The 18,546-nt window shown below is 56.5% G+C and overlaps 2 protein-coding genes across 11 annotated transcripts in view; one reads left to right on the forward strand and one right to left on the reverse strand.

The window, feature by feature from the left end:
- The first annotated feature begins 6,281 nt into the window (after positions 1-6,281).
- LRRC10B (leucine rich repeat containing 10B) lies at positions 6,282-8,441 on the forward strand. Its single transcript, NM_001204828.2, has one exon. The coding sequence runs from the start codon at positions 6,401-6,403 to the stop codon at positions 7,277-7,279; it is 879 nt and encodes a 292-aa protein (NP_001191757.1). The 5' UTR covers positions 6,282-6,400; the 3' UTR covers positions 7,280-8,441.
- A 3,100-nt stretch (positions 8,442-11,541) lies between these two features.
- The window catches only part of SYT7 (synaptotagmin 7), a 63,341-nt gene continuing 56,336 nt past the window's right edge, over positions 11,542-18,546 (reverse strand). For all 10 annotated transcript variants that reach the window (XM_024987692.2, XM_024987688.2, XM_024987690.2 and 7 more), the window contains 3 exons: positions 17,796-17,910; positions 17,085-17,284; positions 11,542-14,915 (listed from right to left, as the gene is read on the reverse strand). In XM_024987692.2, the coding sequence (XP_024843460.1) occupies positions 14,811-14,915; positions 17,085-17,284; positions 17,796-17,910 (420 nt within the window). In that variant the 3' untranslated portion in view covers positions 11,542-14,810. The remainder of the gene's footprint in view (positions 14,916-17,084; positions 17,285-17,795; positions 17,911-18,546) is intronic.

The following is an 18,546-nucleotide window of genomic DNA, read 5'->3' on the forward strand; positions in this document are numbered from 1 at the left end:
CCTCCAGGGTATATCTAGGCTCTAGTTTCCAGGGAGCCTGGGGAGCAGATGCTCAGAGGCTGAGGCTGGGCTAGCCTTGTGAGTCTGTTTGTCTAGAGAAAGTTCTGGGCCAGTGAGGGGCCAGAGACTACCTGGGATTTGCTAACAGGCAAACCCTGAGCCCAGATCACAGCCCTACGGGCCTCTTTGCTTGGCCCTCTCCAGCTTGTTCTGGGGTTCCTAGACTTGCACTAGGAAGAGAAGGGGATGACAGAGGATGAGATGTTTGGATGGCATCACCGACTGGATGGACATGAGTTTGAGCAGGCTCCGGGAGTTGGTGATGGACAGGGAAGCCTGGTGTGCTGCAGTTCATGGGGTCACAAAGAGTCAGACACGACTGAGTGACTGATCTGAACTGAGACTAGCACTGTGGGTTCTAGACACCCCCAGTTGGGCAAACACTGAACCCCAGGGCCTGGAATCAAGATCTCCAAGTAGGACGGTCCTGGAAGTTTTTCTGCTGTCGGCAGGGTGGGAGAAAGCACTTGGGCATCCTGGGTGGTTCTTCTGATTTCCCACAGCCAAGAGGGGCAACAAGATACAGTGGGGGGAGGCCTGGCTCGCAATAAGATGGATTGGGTTGGAATCCTGCCTTTGCCCCTGACCAGCTGTGTGACCGTGTTCAAGCTACATAACTTCTCTGAATCTGTTTTCCTCATCTGTAGGGCAGGTACCTGCCTGGCCAAGGTGTGGAGAAAGGTAAATCAGAAAACCCGGGGGTGCTCAGTAAATGGTAACCATCATCATTTTTGTGGCCGAGAACTGGATGGGAGGGGTGAGAGCAACATAAACTCCTCCCCCGCCTCCTCCCCCTACGCCGCACTGGCACACATCTTTCTTGCAGCTGCAGCCAAAGGGATCCTGTTAAAATGTGTGTCAAATCATGTCACTCCTCTGCTCAAAGTCCCCAAGGAGCTCTCACCCAGGGTCAATGCCAAAGCCTTCACAGGAGGCCATGAGCCCTCCATGGTCTGCCCTGTCCCTTCCTCTCTGTCCTCATCTGTTGCCGAGCCCCACCCACCCTTGCTCTGCGGGCATTCTGTGGCTCCAGAACGCCCAGGCACACTCCTGCCTTGGGGTCTTGGCATTGCCATCCCCTCTGCCTGGAACCTATTTTCCTCAGACATCTGTCTGCTTCATTTGTTCCTCCTCCTTCCAGTCTTTGCTCAAATGCCATCCTGCCACCAAGGCCTCCTTGGCCACTCTGTTTTTACTTTTTATTTCTGTTTTTCACTTTGATATTTATTTATTTATGTGTTTATGTAAGCTGCATTGGGTCTTCTTTGCAACCTGAGGAGTCTTTCATTGCAGGCTCACAGGCTCTTCTCTGGGGAGTCCAGGCTTCTCTCTGGTATCTGCATCTTGGATTAGTTGCCCCAACGTATATGAAGTTTTAATTTACTGACCAGGGATCAAGCCCACATCCCCTGCATTGGAAGGTGAATTCTTAACCATCAGGCCACCAGGGAAGTCCCTGGCCACTCTGTTTTAAGTGGGGTCCTCAGTCCTCTCTTCTTATTTTAGCTCTTCTATAACTTGGCTATTGCCTGACATATTCAAATGCAGTTTGTTAATTATCTCCACTCATAGGAATGCAAGTTTCACAAAGGCAGGGTTTTTTTTTTTTTTTTTGTCTCAGGTTCACATGCATAGCCATCCGCAGTGTCTGGGCATATGAGCAGGGGCTTCATGGTTGTTGAATGAAACCTGAATGATGGTGAGGACTCAAGTTCTGGCTGGTACAGGTAAAGGGAGTGGGCCATGGTACAAAGGACTTGTCACTTCCTTTTTGGCCAAATGAGGGAGTTGGACTAGACCCTCGGGAGATGAGGAACCATGGGAATTGTAAGTGTCATTTAGTTCCTGCCTCCATGCACTTTTCTGGGGTGAGGGTCCCTGGCTTCTTAACAGAACCTGTGATCTTCTGATGTACCAAGCATACTCCCAGGGCTGGCATTTCATGGTTGGCTCTAATAGGCTCAAAGCCTTGCTTTCTAAGAATAGACGATGCCAACATTCCTTTATCTTATTTAAGTTCCATCAGCCACAGAGGTCCTGGCTCCAAAGATGGGGGGTGGGAGGTGAGGGGGAGGTGGGGGGTTGGAACATGGGATGGTGGGGGTAGGAACCAGACAGGTCGTGGCAGGGTCAGTGAGGCAGGGGGCTGGGGTGCTTGTGGGGGCACAGGAGGGGCAACAAAGGGGACTTCTACATGACATGTGCAGTTTTCTTCCTTTTATTTAAAAGAAACTAGATATAAAGCAAGTGTGACACAGTGTGAGCAACTGTTAGCGCTGGATTCTGGGCACAGGGGTGTTTATCCCAGAAAGCTCTGTACGTTTTCTGTATTTCAAAAATTTCTTAAAAAAAAACAAACAACACAATGGATTTGGAGGTGGGTGGGACAGTTCTAGCTCCTGACCAGAATTGGAGAAACTGTTTCAGGGGGCCTGAGGGGCCTGGCCTTTGGACATTTTTCCAGCACGTGTGGGCAGAGGGGCTGGCTGGGGTCTGGGTGAATTCCTGGAGCTGTCAGAGCCCCTCCTGGCTCCCAGGTTTCAGTTTCCTGCCTTTCGGGGGAGTGGGAAAAGGCTGAGAGGCCCCGTGCTGGGGCTGAAGCTAATTCATTAGTGACGCCTCGACAAGGGCTGGGCGCCCGCAGCGCCGGCGTGATTCATCAACACGATTGCCCCGCTGCCAGCCTGCGTGGGCCCAGAACGACAGCGCGCTTTACCTTTCCCCACTGAGAAGGGCCTGGTGGGAGGCGAGGTACAGCATCTACCGAGAGCAAGAAAGAAAGGAGAGGGCTGGTCCCCTGTACCCTTGAGCCCAGGAAGCTCTGCCAAGGCCGGGGCTGGGGTGGCAGGGGCTTGGGTGTCCTGCCAGTGCTGGCAGAGCCCAAGAGGGCTGCCTGGTGCTGCAGTGCCAGCCCCGAGCATGTGGTGAGGGGGGTTGGCTGGGCCCCCTCCTCCGCAGCAAATGTTCCCTTGGGGAAGCTGCTGGCGGGGGTGGGGGTGGCACCAGGAGGTGGGGTGGATGGGGAGGCGCTCTTTCCTGTCCCAGATGCCTGGCTGGGTTTTCCTCAGCTTTCTGGTCTCTGAGGTGTCAGCTCTTCCCAGAAGTTCTCCCAAATGAGTAGAAGGGAGAGAGTTGGTTTGGGGCTTAGGGGAGATCCAGAAGGAGCTTGAAATCCTGCTGCCTGGGGCTCAGAATCCTCCTCCATCCCAGATCTGGTATCTCAGCCCTACTTATCCTCTGCCTGGTTCCTCTACTCAGCTCGGATCTTGTTAGTCTTCATTCCAGGGCAGCTAGCTCCTGGCTCAGAGCAACACCTGCCTCTGTGTTCTCCATCATCTGTTTGCCCCGTGACATCCCTCAGCTGATTACAACTGCTATTGCTCTGCCCTTCTGTTCCCTTATCCAACACATAGATATCAAGCATCTGAGCAAAAGATGCCAGGACCAAAAAAAAAAAAAAAAGGTACACACGGAATAATTCTATTTATATGAAATTCAAGAGCAGGCAAACCTGATCCATGATGATAGAGGTCAGGATCACCGTTGCCTCTGGGAGATGGGGATTGTCTGGAAGAGGCAGGTAGGAGGGAACTCTGAGTGATGGAAATATTACATGGTGTTTACATTTGTCAGAACTCACCAAACCGTATACTTATGGCCTAGGCATTTCACAGTATGTAAGGTTTGCCTTCATCTTTTAAAATGTTGACAATTCTCATTGAACCACCACTATGTGCCAGACCCTGTGCCAGCAGGGAAGGAGACAAGCGTGCCTGCCCCACCCAGCTTATATTTCAGGGCTTGTGGTTTGCATCCTTTTCTTGCATCAGCCACTGCTGTCTGCCCTTGGACTGGCCTCCTGCCCTGCCTGTAGTGGGAAAAAATGGGATGGGTCAAAGGGCAAGATGCAGTCTAGAGGTCTGTCCCATCAGCCAATTATCTTTTTTTTTAATTTACTATTTCATTTATTTGGCTGTGCCAGGTCTTAGTTGCAGCATGCAAACTCGTAGTTGCAGCATGTGGGATCTAGTTCCCAGAACAGGGATGGAACCTGTGGGAGCATGGAGTCTTACCCACTGGACCATCAGAGAAGTCACTCAGCCAGTTATCAACACACCAGTCACATGGGAAGGCAGGATGGAGGAGGCTTGGAGCCTACACACTTGACTCCCTGACTGTATTCTTTCATCACTCTGTGACCTTCAGCAAGTTGCCTAATCCCTCTGGGGCCACTTTCCTCATCTTTCCAACGGGATTAATAACCATCAGAATTAGAGGCTTTGCCATGAGAAAATTCATGGTTAGAAGTGGAGTCGTTTCCATTTATTGGAGTGGAACATGGTTAAGACTACTCCAATAAATGGAAACGACTCCACTTCTGACCATGAATTTTCTCATGGCAGAGCCTCTAACTCTGATGACAAAGGCATTCTTAATCCCATAAGTACCTAAGAGGGGCTTCCCAAGTGGCACTAGTGGTAAAAACCTGCCTGCCAATGAAGGAGATGTAAGAGACATAGGTTCGACCCTTGGGTTGGGAAGATACCCTGGAGAAGGAATTGACAACCCACTCCAGTATTCTTGCCTGGGAAGTCCTATGGACAGAGGAGCCTGGCGGGCTACAGTCCATAGGGTCGCAGAGAGTCAGACACGACTGAGCACACACACGCACACATGGTTAAGAAAACAAGTTGGAGAGGCAGTCTGCCTGGTTTTATTTTTATTTATTATTATTTTTGGCCAAGCAGTGAGGCATGCGGGATTTTAGTTCCCCAATCAGGAATGGAACCTGCGCTCCCTGCAATGGAAGCGCCAGCCTTAACCACTGGACAGCCAGGAAAGTCCCCTGCCTGGTTTCAAATCCCAGCCACTAGCCAGCGGGGTGACCTTGGACAAGTCACCCGTGCATGTGTGCATGCTAAGTCACTTCAGTCCTGTCTGACTCTGTGCGACGCTATGGACTGTAGCCCACCAGGCTCCTCTGTCCATGGGATTTCCCAGGCAAGAATACTGGAGTGGGTTGCCATGCCCGTCTCTAGGGGATCTTCCTGACCCAGGGATCGAACCCGTGTCTCCTGAATCCCCTGCACTGCAGGCGAATTCTTACAGTTGAGCCACCGGGGAAGCCCCAAGCAAGTCACCCAGCTCATGTCAAACCTCTCTGAGCCTCAGTTTCTCCATCTTTAAAATCGGGGCAGTGAGGGTACCTACCTCATAGGTTTGTGGCAAGGATTCAACGCAGTGCTTTTAGTACAGTGCTGGGCACATGACAGGCTGGCAATAAACCAGAGGGAGTGTTTCTGCTGGCAGCTCTAGCAGGAGGGCTTGGAGTAGGAGGGAAGTCAGGGGCAAAAAGGCTGCTGGTGAGAGCGTGTGCAAAAGGAAGCGTTACAGAACGAGTGTGGTCACCGTTTGTGGTGCTCAAAGGCGCTCGTGTGCTCCAGTCCTCTGTCCACCGCAGTTACCCACCGACCTTAAGCACAGCTGGAGGAACTCGGCAGAAGGGGTGAGTGCACTAACCCGGAACCTGCGGCGCGCTGAGGGTGTACCGGGCGGGGAGGGGTACGGAGCCAAGCTTGGGTCCCCGCAGATCCTCGACCCACCCTGAAAGAGCCCAGAAAGAGCACTGTTCTGAGTTACTCCCCTAATGTGACCCTAGCGGGAAGACTGGACACGCACGCTGGCGGGCATTGACCTCGCCTCTCAGTCCCTGCTGGAGAGCCACTTGTCCGGAGTCTTGGGTCGCGCGCCGGCATTTCCTCAGTCCTTGTTTCCTTCCCGGACTTGCAGCTCTGGGCGCCTACAAACCGCACACGAAGCGGCTCGCTGTGGCTGGAAGCGTAGACAGCGTCAGTCGTCGGGTTTGTGTTGGCACGGAGCCAGGCTTGCGGGGCGCGGTTCTTGGGTTCCCTGGGTTAGTGCTGTCTCCGGCGCCCGACGGGTGGGAAAGCGGGCCGCGGGCCGGAGCTCCAGGACCCAACTCAGCTGCACCTTGGCCCCACCCCGCCCTCCTTCCGCTTCATTGGCAGCCGCGCGCGCGTCGGGGGTTGCCAGGGCGACGGGTCTCCAAGCTAAGAATCCGCGCTAACCCAAACCAGTCGGTCTCCAGCAGAGGGAGCGGCAGAGGCCGGAGGGCGGGCGGCCGAGCGCGGCGCGCCTCGGCGGGGCCCCAGGGGGGCGCCTCCTCCCCGCCCCGCACGGCCTCCCTTCCGGAGCAGGGACAGGCCGGGGCGGGGGGCCCCGGAGCCAGCGCGGCCTCGGCCCCGTCTAGGAGGCCCAGGGGCCGCCAGGGCGGGGCGATGCCGGGCGGCGGCGGCGGCCCCGCCCGGGGCTGGTGACCATGGGCATCGCCGAGTCTACGCCGGACGAGCTGCCGTCGGACGCTGAGGAGCAACTGCGCAACGGCGAGCAGCAGTTGGAGCTGAGCGGGAGGCGGCTGCGGCGGCTGCCCAGCGCCGTGTGCGCGCTGAGCCGCCTGCAGAAGCTGTACGTGAGCGGCACGGGTCTGCGCGAGCTGCCCGAGGAGATCGAGGAGCTGCGCGAGCTGCGCATCCTGGCGCTCGACTTCAACAAACTCGAGCGCCTGCCCGACGGCCTGTGTCGCCTTCCGCGCCTCACGCGCCTCTACCTGGGCAGCAACCGGCTGCTGGCGCTGCCCGCCGACTTCGCGCAGCTGCAGAGCTTGCGCTGCCTCTGGATCGAGGGCAACTTCCTGCGGCGTTTCCCGCGGCCGTTGTTGCGCCTGGTGGCGCTGCAGTCGCTGCAGATGGGCGACAACCGGTTGCGCGCGCTGCCCGCGGAGCTGCCGCGCATGACGGGCCTGCGCGGCCTCTGGCTCTACGGCAACCGCTTCGAGGAATTCCCGCCCGCGTTGCTGCGCATGGGCCGCCTGCACATCCTCGACCTAGACCGCAACCGCCTGGGCGGCTTCCCCGACCTGCACCCGCTGCGCGCCCTGCGCGTCTTCTCCTACGACCACAACCCGGTCACTGGCCCCCCCCGCGTGGCCGACACAGTCTTCCTTGTGGGCGAGGGCGCCGTCGAGCGCATGGCCGAGCGCGACGAGCCCACGCCCCGGCCGCCGCCCAGGCGCCCAGCGCGGGTCTTTGATGATGAAGAGGAAGAAGACCTGCTCATAGGGGGCGGTAGCTCCCAGGCTCTGGGGGCCCCCGGCGACAGCCTCCGTGCCCTGGAAGCAGCTCCAGGACTGGGCACCTGAGCCTGTGATCTGAACGATGGGCTTTGGCCAGTCTGGGAGGAGGGGCTCCGGGAAGGTTGTGGGAACGGTGGGTCCCTACTTGGGGGCAGAGGAGGGGTCAGTTTGGGCACACTGCCAGGGACAGGCAGGCCTGGGAGCCATCTTCAGACATTCCAGGGTGATGAGAAGACTGCCTCCCGGCTGGTCCCTGGGCAGTCGTCAGGCCAAGAAGCCCCAGCTCTTTCCACCTATAGCTCCTCTGGCCCCTGATAGAGTCACTGACAACACAATAAAAGCACCAGCTTCTTCCTGGAACCAGGGTCACCACTGACCACGGAATCATCTCCTGGGCTGAGTCTGGATGCCCAAGGCCCCCACCTCCAACCGGAGTTTGGATCTCCTAGGTCCACCCTTTCTGGCGCAGGAGCCACTACCTCTCGGGTGGACCACATGCCTGCATGAGGCAGAAGTGCGAACAGAAGAAGGCCTGGCTCAGGGGCAGGGGGCTTGGAGCTGGAGCCTGTGCCCTGGACAGACAGGTGTGGGAGCCGGGGATTGGGGACCAAACACCACAGCTGCCCTTGCCCCTCCACCGGGGCTCATGGTACATACCTTCCAGGCCTCCTAAATTTTGTGGGGAAGGGGTGGGGATAGGGGGTCAGCCAGAAGGCAAGGTCTCTGCCCCTGCCTTTTCTTCTGTTCTCTTCTCCCAGCTTGTGTGCGGAATCTTGCTGCAAAGAGAACAGGCCCTCCCTTCCCCACGGCCTGAGCCTTCCAGCTGTCAGGTTTGAAAAGAAGCCACTGTGCCTCCAGGGCCTCCTGCACCAAGAGAGAGGCTCTCTGCTCTGGGCGGCTGCTCCTGTGTAGCCACCGCCTGGACTCTCCATTCCCTTAAATGGGCAGCGTCAGGGTGGTTGGCACGGCGTGGGGCAGGGGACGAGCCCTGTGTGCCTCCTCTCCGTCACCAGGACAGCCTCCAGGGGGTGAGGAATGAAGCTTTGCTCTGCAGTTCCCAGGGTCAGATCTTTCCCATCCAAGCAATAATGGGAGGAAGGCCCAGGGCCAGGGCCACTCAGGGACACTGTCTGGGGCGGGGGCCCCACATGGTGGTGTTTTCTTTAGGAAGAGAAAAAGAAAAAAAAAAACTGGCTGTAAACATAAATTATATTTCTTGGAGAAAGAATGTGCGTTTCCCACATGTCTGTTTATTTATAAGCCCTGGGAGCACTGGGTCCCGTTGCTGTGGGGACTCTGGGCTGCCCCTGGCACTGCCCCTTGTCCATGTGCCCCAGCTCTGCGTCACAGTGGCCCCAGCCAACTGTTGTATCCTGTCTGGGGCAGGAGAGCTTGTCTTCAGTCACAAATGGCTTTGGCTGCTCAAGACTGCTCTTCCGTCTGGCTGTATCTTTCTGCCACCCGGCCACTGCCCCCAACCCCCAGCCTCCCTTCCCCGGTCTTCTCCAGCTTCCTTCTCAGATATCCTGACTCTTAATATATTTTTGAATCTCAGGCTGGGCTGACCTTTCTCTATTCTTTCACTGGTTCTGACCCTGTTCCTCCCCATCTGTGACTATTCTTCCCTCCTTTTATCTCCCTGGCTCCATTTTCCTCTCTCTGTTTCTTCCTCTTTTTCGTGTTTTTTTTTTTTTTTTAAGCTCAGTCATTACTTTCTCTCCTCATTGTTAAGGGGGGGGCAGGGTGGAAAGAGTTAAATTTTTTTTTTTTTTAAAGAGAGAAAATTGTAAAACCTCAAGCCTGGAGGCCTATGTCGCATGAGAAGATGCTGCCAGGCCACCATCACCATGGCAACAAGGATAATGTCATATAAGGCCCAAAGGTCAGGCTTGGCCCAGCAGCTCGCTGGCCACTGGGCTGGCCCTGCGGATCAGGAGGAGGCCAGGGATGGATCTGAAGGAGTCAGCTTGGGAGAGTGAAGGCCTCCAAATGCACAAAGTGCTTGTAGAATGGGGAAGACTAGAGGCTGCCTTCTTCTCAAGGAAGAAAAGGAGCCTGGGGTTTGGCTGCTGACTGTGTCCCTCCCAGAGACCCTCAGGTGCCACGGTCCCCCTGTTGAGGCTCCATCAGGGTTGGTGGTCCCTCCCCACTGGCCCACCTGCTCCCCAGCCCCCAGCTGCCCGTGACTTAACACTTGGCCTTGGAGGAGAAGGGAGAAAGGGAGATGATTTTTATAGGAGCACTTGTAACAATGGCCAGGTCAGCAGTTCCCCATGTTGTTGGGGGGACAGTCAGGGGTGGGTGGATTGTGGGGGAACAGGGCAGGGAAGCCCTGGAAGAGTTCAGTGTTTGTGCCAGGGATGCAGGGCAGAGGCAGGCTGTGGGGATGGTGATGAGATGAGAGCAGAGGCAGCAACAGGGCAAAGAACAGGCCCGGGGAGGTAAGTGACTTGCCCATAAGTGTATGTTAGGCCTCCTAACCCAGTGCTCAATCTGAACCACCGGAGATGCTACCTGCCTGTGGCTGGTGGTCAGGTCTGGGTATGGAGTCAGTGGGAATCATAGCCTTTCTTCCTCCTGGAGCCTCCCAACAGCCAGCCCTCCCAGCTGGCAGAGCAGCATTCCTGAATTCATTACCACCATCCCCCTCTTCCCGCTTCAGAAAGCAGGAGAACAGGGTGCTCAGAAACTGGGGGCCCTGCCCAGAAGCACCTCCCTTGCTTCCAGTGCCATCACATGGGCTTGCTTAGCCATTGCCCCAAAGCTTCCTTAAGACACCTGGGCACTCTTGTTCTCAGAATGGACATTTATTAGCACACCCGAGTGTGCTACGCAGAACATGTATTCAGACAGGGGTCCTTGCCCGAGGGTGGGCTCACAAGCTAAAGGTGACACAACACATACACACAAGACTCAGACACAGGGAGCGGGGCTTCTTCAAGGGAGACAGGTGGTCAGGGGAGCCAAGGGCTGGGGCATACAGCATGTTCAAGCCGTGTCCTTCTGGTTGTCTTTGTGGGGGAGGGAGAGGAGAGCAGGACATGGCCTGAGATGGCCTTCCAGAAAGCAGCAGAATCCAAGAGGGACTGGCAGGAGAAAGAGACCAGAGGGCAGTGGTCCCAGGCACAGGGAAGGATAGGGGAGTCTCTGCAGGTAGGGATGAAGAGAAACCCCACGAAGTGAAGGCAGGAGAAAGACAGAAGTGCAGGAGGAGGGAGGCTTGGAGCCCACGGCAAGGGGCTGTCACTTCTGCCAGGCCGAGCTGTCCTGCTTTTTAGCCTAGATTTTCCAGATTGAGCAGAAGTCCTGGCCAGAACTGCTTGTGAGGCTTACTTACCTGACCCTAGGGCTCCCTCCAACCTCTGAACCAGAGACATTTAAACCATATTGTCAGTATGGGGCAGAAGGGGAGAGGGCGGGCAGCTTCAGGTGGGAGTACTTAGTGCAGAGTGAGGAGAAAGCTGCCAGCCCCCGGTGCGGGGGAGCAAGAGGCGAGGTGGCCCCTCTAATAGGAGTGGACAGGGGCCAGCAGGTGGCCACATGACAGTGGAGGGCTCTCCTTTCCTGTGCACCCATACAGGTGCAGCACTTCCCTTCTGAAAGAACCGGGAGAGCTGCCAAGCCTCGTTTCCCTGGGCTGTGTGCGGGAGGGAAGGAGAAAGGGCAAGGATGGTTATTGCTCTTCTGTGGATGGAGAGAACTGAGGAAGGAAACAGCTTGCCCCGGGGCCTCTGTGTCTACTGGGGCCCAGCTTCCTAGGTCCTCAGGCCGGGACTGGCCTGGGACGCTTTTGAGTTGAGACTTTTCTAATTCTAAAGGATGAAACCAGAAAAAGGGTGGAGAGAAGGCTCAGGTCCAGCCAACAGACCCAGAACTCCACAGGGAACACAGAGAGGACACACTGGCCTGAAACCACAGTGGCCCTGTCAGAGTTCACATTGGTGGTGGGGAAGGTGAAGGCTCTCCCTTTGGTTTGTCTCACCTGCCTTGGAGGGTGGTGAGGGTCCCCTGGGAACTGTGGGGAGGGTGTGTTGGGCTGGGTGAACTAGAGGGGGCACCCTGTAAGCCCTAAGGAGACTCCACTCCCAATAAGCCTTGCTTTAGGCATAATCCAGGGAGTATGGCTGCTTCCTGGCTTTCTGGGTAGCTGGTGGGTTCATATCCTCAACCTGAAGATAGGCTAAAAGGGCCTCATCAAGTGAAGCTGAATCCCAAAGGTGACAGGTGAGGGGAGACTTGGCCCCAGGCTACCCATCCCCATCCCCCACTTCCTCTTCCCCTGGGAGATAGTGGAGGGCTAGGACCCACGGAGGAAACAGCCAAGGCCCTACTTTTTCACGATCCTTTATTAATCAGAATGGGCCTTGCCACAAAAAGCAGGGCCCATCCCCACAAAAATACGATTTTGCAAAGAGGAAATCTTGCTGGCTTAGAGGGTGCATGTGGTGGAAAAAAAAATTTTTTTTTCCCTCTTTTTTTCTTCAGTTTTTCTTCATTTCTCTTCGCTGCAATTTTTTTTTTTTGTGACGGTGGGTTTTTGTCGTAGTTTTTTTTTTTTTAATAAAACACTTGCGCTCAAGGACTCAAACACAATACAAACAGAAACCACCAATCCCCACCCCTGGGGCCCCAGCAGGACTGGGGACTCTGGGGACTCCCCTTGGCTTTTTGTGTGGCTGTTTTCCTTGTCCCTTCCCTGGCGTCTAGCGCCAGTGGGCAGGTGCGGGGTCCTGGGGCAGGTGGAATTTATACAGCAGGTATGTGGGGTGATGGTCACAAGAAAGGATACCTGAACAAGTTAACAACTAACTCTAGGGTGCCCACAAAGATGGTGGATGACGCTCAAGAAGAGTGCAGGAACACAGTGGAGAAGAGATAGGTGGGCCCAGGCCGGCCTCAGCTATCCCCGGAGGCTCTGTGGGGGGAGGGGCAGGCGGGCCTTGCCTTCAGGCTGCGGTAATAATACTTTGCTCGCGGGTAGCACCTTCAGAATCCTCCTGCCTCCACCCCCAGGTCAGGTGACGGCGGCCTTACAACCTCCCCCATGAGGTAGGTGAAGTATTATTACCATCATTTTACAGATGGGGAAACTGAGGCCCTGGGAGTGTGGGTGATCTTTCCAAGGTCCTGGGATGGCGACAGGGCAGTGCCCTTCCTCCACCCTCAAGTTCCCCCTTTCTCTGTTCCCTAAAGCCTTAGACCTCCCTCCGCCCTCACCCATACCACCCGCCTCTTCCCTTGCTAGCCCACTTTGCCCTTGGCCCGCCGCTTGCCACCCCACCCCCGCGTCCCAGAGCTTAGGCTGCACGTCGAGGGTTGGAGAACCCCAGGCAGGGTTCATCGCTGCGCCTGGGTGCGGTCAGGTTTGGAATAGGCAAGACCCTGTGAGGCTCTCTGCATGTGATTGGCTAAGAGCTTCGTGGGCGGGGCTCGGAAAACGGGGATGCAGTTGCCCCGCCCACTCAGTGCTAGTTGGTCCAATTCCCGAGAGCTCTGTAGCAGGCAAGGGGACCCGGGGCGGGGCTTGCTCTCCCACCGGCCTCGGGGTGGAGGGGCACAGGATTTGAGGGCGGGATGGAGGCTGGCAGAGCCCCTCCGCTTCTCAGAGCTTCCAACAGCAACCTTTCTTCGCTTCCACTGTCTCCGGAGCCGCTGTCTTCCCTCCCTGCTGGGGGTTGGTTCCCCAGCCTGCCCGATAAGGGCCGTGCCATGAGGGCAGACCCCCATTTTAAGCAAAGCTACCATATAGAAAATTTGGGATTTACAAGGAATGTGGATGACTACTTGCTTTACGTTAGCACTCTTCACTCTACAAAATGATTCACTTACTTTGTATGATATTCCTCCAGATCCTTGGGGTCAGGGGTAAGGGTGAAGGCATGAGAGTCTATGTAAGAAACTTTTGATATGGGCAAAAATGTGAGCAGAACGCTCAGCTCAAAGGGAAATCTACTTAAGGAACATGGTTCCCAACTGCCCATGCTTTTGCCGTGCAAAGTGGGGGACCTTTTCCAGGGTCTCCTTTCCTGGGGCGTCAGACCCATTTGGGGGTAGAGCCGTGGTCTCATGCCTCGTCCACAGATTGTGGTGTGCTGGCGCCACCTGGCGGCATCTGCCGGGAATGTCAGGCGCAAGCGCGCGGACCCCGGGATTCGAAGGCGTTTTCCAGCTGTCTTGTATCAACACCGGTACCCACGTGGGGATGAGGGGGGCTTAAGCAGGGATCATCTTGAAATCTTCCCTCTCCGTGGAGCTGCTAGTTTTGGTCTCTGCAGCCGCGGAGGCAGGGAAACCACAGTTTCTTTGTCGGGGAGGAGGGCAACCTCAAAGCTCACAGGATCCGGGAATGCTCTCTGCTTCCTCCGCCTTAACCAGGGGACCAGGGGCGGTGGGAAACGTGAGCTGCTCAAGTGATGCAAGGACAGAGACCACGATGGAATGAAAGGGCAAGTCTCCGAGACGGGGTGGGATGGAGGAGAGGGAGAATTTGGGAGGGAGGTCGGCAGACAGAGAGGAGGAAGGGGAAGGAAGCTGGAAGGCGTGGTGAGTGCTACCAGTGTGGCTGGGAGGTGACACCTGGGAACGGGGAGGGTGTCTTTGGATTGAGGATGTTGGGGAAGAGAGCTCGTGGGGGCTTGGGACCCCTGAGACAGAAAGGAGCAGAGGTGGAATGTGATATACACAGTGGTGCCTAAAAGGCATGAGCCGATGCTCAAGAGATGACATTTTGGGGGAGGGAGCAGTGGAGAGCTCTGGGAGGCGGGAGGAGAAGGACAGAGCCCAGGTCTCAGCCCAGCTCCTCTCTGCCCCTTTTCCCCAGCCACCTCTTCCTCCATCCCTGCCTCACCTCACCCCCTCACCTGCCTCTCCTCTCCCACCCCCTAGCTCTGTGCGTTGACTTCTCAAGCCTCTAGCCCACCCAGTCCTTTCTGCATCGCCTTCAGTACATGGGCCCCAGGGACACAGGGAGTGCGTGCTGCCACCCCCAAACGTGCACGCACACACACACATTACACACACACGGTGGACACAACACAAGTACACAGGGCTGCGGCTCCAGGACCCCCGGAGCAGGCTATATACTATCCTCGGCATTCAGGGCCCAGCCGGCTCCCGAAACTGCCCTGGAACAGGCCTCCCTCTCTCTTGGTCAGGCCAGGCCAGGGCCAAACGCCTCCGAAGTCCCCTCTCCTGGGCCCACGTTGGGGGCGGGGGAGGGGGCGGCCTTCCTCCACTCCTAGGCTCTGCCTTAAAGAAAACGGGGGGACCGTGCCCACCTGGCGGGCCTCTGGAGGGATCTGCCCTCTGGCTCTCAAGCTCACCTCCCCGCTTCTTGAGTATCAGCAAGTCAGGAAGGAAAGGGGCAAAGCAGGCAAATGGCTCCCAGAGCCCCTCCCCCAGAGCTGGACCGGTGGGGAATGGGGCTGGTGCTTCCTAGAAGCAGGGCCCGACTGGTTCCTGGGACCTCTCCCTGGCCGAGCCCTCAGGATCCTTCCCTCACCCATGGCCGGGGGGGCCAGGCCGGGCCTTGTGCATAAAGTGGCGAGGGTGTGATGGGGACCCGGCTCTCGGCCCCCTGGGGCTCCCTTGGCCCCATTCAGGCCTTCAGCTGGTGCCACTGGGCCACAGGCTGCCGGGGCCGGGCAATCATGTCCTTCCAGTGCTTCACCTCCCCGGGCCCGCTCTTCCAGGACAGGTAGATCTGGGGAGAGAGGGAAGAGGAGGCGTTAGTGGCACCCTCTGAGGCACTGTCCCTTCCCCCACTGGTGGTGACACTCAGTGTCCACGGTGGCACCCTAGCTTGTGATCGTGGGGACCAATGGGGTCTCTGCCTGCAGTGACAACCTACCCTACAGAAGCCCCTCCTATCCCCAGCAACCCCCCCACCAGCCTGACCTATCTTCCTTGTGCTTTCTCTCGGGAGCCTGGGCATGCCTGGCCCTTTTGAATTAAACTCCCAGCCAGTTTTGTGGTGGGAGATGGATGGGGATGGAGGCAGGATTCTCCCACGCCCTTCCCTCCCCTACCTGCTGGGCACTGTCTATCTCTCCTTACTGACAAACACTCCCACACTTCATAGGCACTTACTACCTATCAGGCACGGAGCTAGGGACTTTGCATACCTAGATCATCAAATCCTTACCGGTGAGGCAGGTATGTTATTATCCCCATTTTATAGATGGAGAAACTAAGGTACAGAGAGGTAAGGTACAGAGAGGTATCCTGTACCCATAGTCACAGGATTTATGAGTGGTGCAGAGGGATTTAAATCTGGATCTTTGGGGCTTCGTTTGTTGTTGTTCAGTTGCTCAGTCGTGCCCGAGTCTTGGAGACCCCGTGGACTTTATACTATCAACCTAATTCTACCTGCTTTCATGTGAGAAGCTTCATAGCCCCGGGGCAGGGGAGGCTGTGTACGTGATCCCCTGGCTAACCTCAGCCTTGTGACTGGTGGTTAGCTCAGAGCATAGGGCTCCCTAAGCTACCTGGGCCAAAGGGAGAAGAAATCCACCTTCACCTCGGTTCAGCCAGCAGAAGGTAGGGCTCACTCAACTCTGAAAGACTAAGCTTGAGAAAGACTAAGCTGGTCAAGGAAGGGCTCAACACTCATGGTCCCAGTGGGATGTGGGTGATGCTGTCCTGGGGACCCATCCTACCTGTGACCACAGGTCAGCAAGTCATACATACTCCCTGGGCCTTGCTGGATGGCAGGCTGGGCCAGGTCTCCTCTTTGGGGCCAGCTGCTTCCCTCCCACCCCCAATAGCTAGGTTCTCCATTCCCATCTGTCTGAGGGGTGCCTCCACCTTGGCCCTCTTCCCTGTGGGTGCCCAGGCCACTTCCCATTTCCCTCATACCGGGCCATCCCCTGGGTGACGCGTATTCTCCCCTCACTTGCTCCTGTGAGTGAGCATCTTCCCTTCCCCTGTACCTCCCTGATCAGCTGACTTCCTGCACTGTTCCTGGTCGAACCTCCATTCCCGATTGGACGCCCATGCCCTTACTAGGAACTTCTCAGTAACAGCCATTACCATCGTAGCTAACATACATGTTCCATATGCTGTGTTAAGCACCTTGCCTGTGTTATTTAATCCTCCCAGCACCCTGTGAGGCTAGGTTTGTTTACTCTCATTTCAAGAGGAAGAACGAGGCTCATAAACGTTATGACTGTTAAGAGGCAGCACTGGGCCCTGGATCCAGGCAGGGTGACTCTCAAGCCCACATTCTCCACGCTAAGCCATAGCCAAACAAAGGAATAGACATTTCAAAGTAGAAAAGAGATGGCTTTACGGTACAGAATTGCATCCTGGAAAAACTCAAGGCCAGGCATGGACTTTCGCTTAATATATGACGAAGAGAGGTCAGTTTCTGCAAGGAGAATGTCCACATGCCTCAGGCAGTTCTTACAACACCCTGCTACGTGCTGTAGAGTTGGTATTATAGCTCCATTTTGCAAATGAGAACACTGAGGCTCAGAGAGGCAAGGTCCTACAGCTGTTGAAGAGCACAGTCTTCAGAGCCTGACTACAGCTCTCAACACAGGCCCCAGGCTGCTTACCCTCTGCAGGCAGAACCCAGGGTGACACTGATTTACCTTGTCAGAGGGTCCTGCCCAGAAAACCCCCTTTGGGGCCCAGGACACTTTTCCCTATCATTTCCTTCTTTCCCTGCTCTTCCAGTGGTCTGCCCTGAACTGATGGACCCATGGGAGGACACTGAGGGGCAAATCTCGACCAATCCTCTCCTTTTCAGATGAAACAGACAGACTGACCCCCTCTCCCTCCTGCTGTCCAGCCCTGCACTCACTCACTACCCTGGCAGCTCCTTTTAAGGACACATCCTTGCCAGGCGCTGCCCCACCCCGCCCCCTACCTTGCCAATGACGTCGTTGCGGCTGAGCTTGTCTTTGTCCATGACGGTGATAATGATGGTCGTCTCCCTCAGCTTCTCTGTAGGGATGTCGAAGGCAAAGGACTCATTGAAGATGGGGTTAAGGTTCCTCTTCATCGTCACTGTCTTCTTCTTCTCCACCCGCTTATCCTTGTACATCAGCCACACCTTCACGTAGGGGTCTGGGGGACACCAGGGGGAAGGGTCAGAGGAGCAGAGAGGGGAAGCTGGGGCAGGAAGGGCTGTGTGCTTTCCCTGCGGGGTGAGGAAAGCCCAAGGGAGAAGGAGGGCAGGGGGACCTGGGGCATCAGCAGATGGAGGAGCTGCCAGGGACTGTAGCCATTGCCTAGTGCTCTTCTGGGAACACAAACGGGAAGACTGAGAGGCTCAGGTCTCACTCGAGGTCACAGATAAGACGTGTCGGAGCTGGGGCTAGAACCCAAGGCCCCCCCCACCATCGTGTTCACTTTCTTCCTGATCCTGAGCAGGGCAGAGTTCAAGATGATGCTGAACCTTAGGGTATTCCCAAGGCCGCCACCAGGGCTGTAGGGTAAAGGCGTGGGGACTGGAGGTGGGGCCTGGGGGTCGGGGGTGAAGCCTACAGCCAGGACCCTGCTGTTCACATCCAGCATGACTCCTGTGCACCCAAAGCTCCCTGGCCCATCTGCCTCCAGCCGTGAGAGGTGCCAGCACCTGACGTGCCCCCGATGTCCATGGCTTTGAGGTTCCGGGCTTTGATGATGTTCACGATGATGGAGTTGGCAGAGGGGTTGTAGCAGAGAGACAGGAGCAGCTCACCTCGGCTCCCCTGAGAGGGAGAACAAGAGGGCCGTGGGGACCAGGGGACCCCTCCCCTTGCACCTGGGTGCTTACCCACCCCCTCTGCCTGTCACAGCTGCACAGCTGGTTTCCCTTCACCTGGAAGGTCTGGGCCCTGCTCCCCAGGCTCTCTATCACCGCCCAGCCTCCCCAGGTGCTGAGCATTGGCACTGGCCTCCAGCCGGGTGGTGGGAACTCGGGTCTGCCAGGTCCCGCCTACCCACCCTGCCCACAACCCTCCTGATTCCTTGCTATTGAGGAGGGACTAGGACCCCATCTGAACTTCCCTGGTGACTCAGATGGTAAAGAATCCCCCTGCAATGCAGGAGGTGTAGGTTCAATCCCTGGGTGGGGAAGATCCCCCGGAGAAGGGAATGGCAACCCACTCCAGTATTCTTGGCTGGGGAATTCCATGGACAGCCTGGTGGGCTACAGTCCATGGGGTCGCAAAGCATCACAGACTCAATGAGATGAGTTTGAGCAAACTCTGGGAGATAGTGAAGGACAGGGAAGACTGGCGGGCTGCAGGCCATGGGGTTACAAAGAGTCAGACACGACTTAGCGACTGAACAACAACCAGGACCTGGTCTGTTAGCTGCCCAGCCGGGGACCTGCAGGTAGGGCC

Source organism: Bos taurus, chromosome 29 (assembly GCF_002263795.3).
Source record: "Bos taurus isolate L1 Dominette 01449 registration number 42190680 breed Hereford chromosome 29, ARS-UCD2.0, whole genome shotgun sequence".
NCBI classification, from domain to species: Eukaryota; Metazoa; Chordata; class Mammalia; order Artiodactyla; family Bovidae; genus Bos; species Bos taurus.

Bases quoted from the DNA above. Each gene is read 5' to 3' on its own strand.
- LRRC10B (NM_001204828.2), top strand. From the start codon at position 6,401: ATGGGCATCGCCGAGTCTACGCCGGACGAGCTGCCGTCGGACGCTGAG.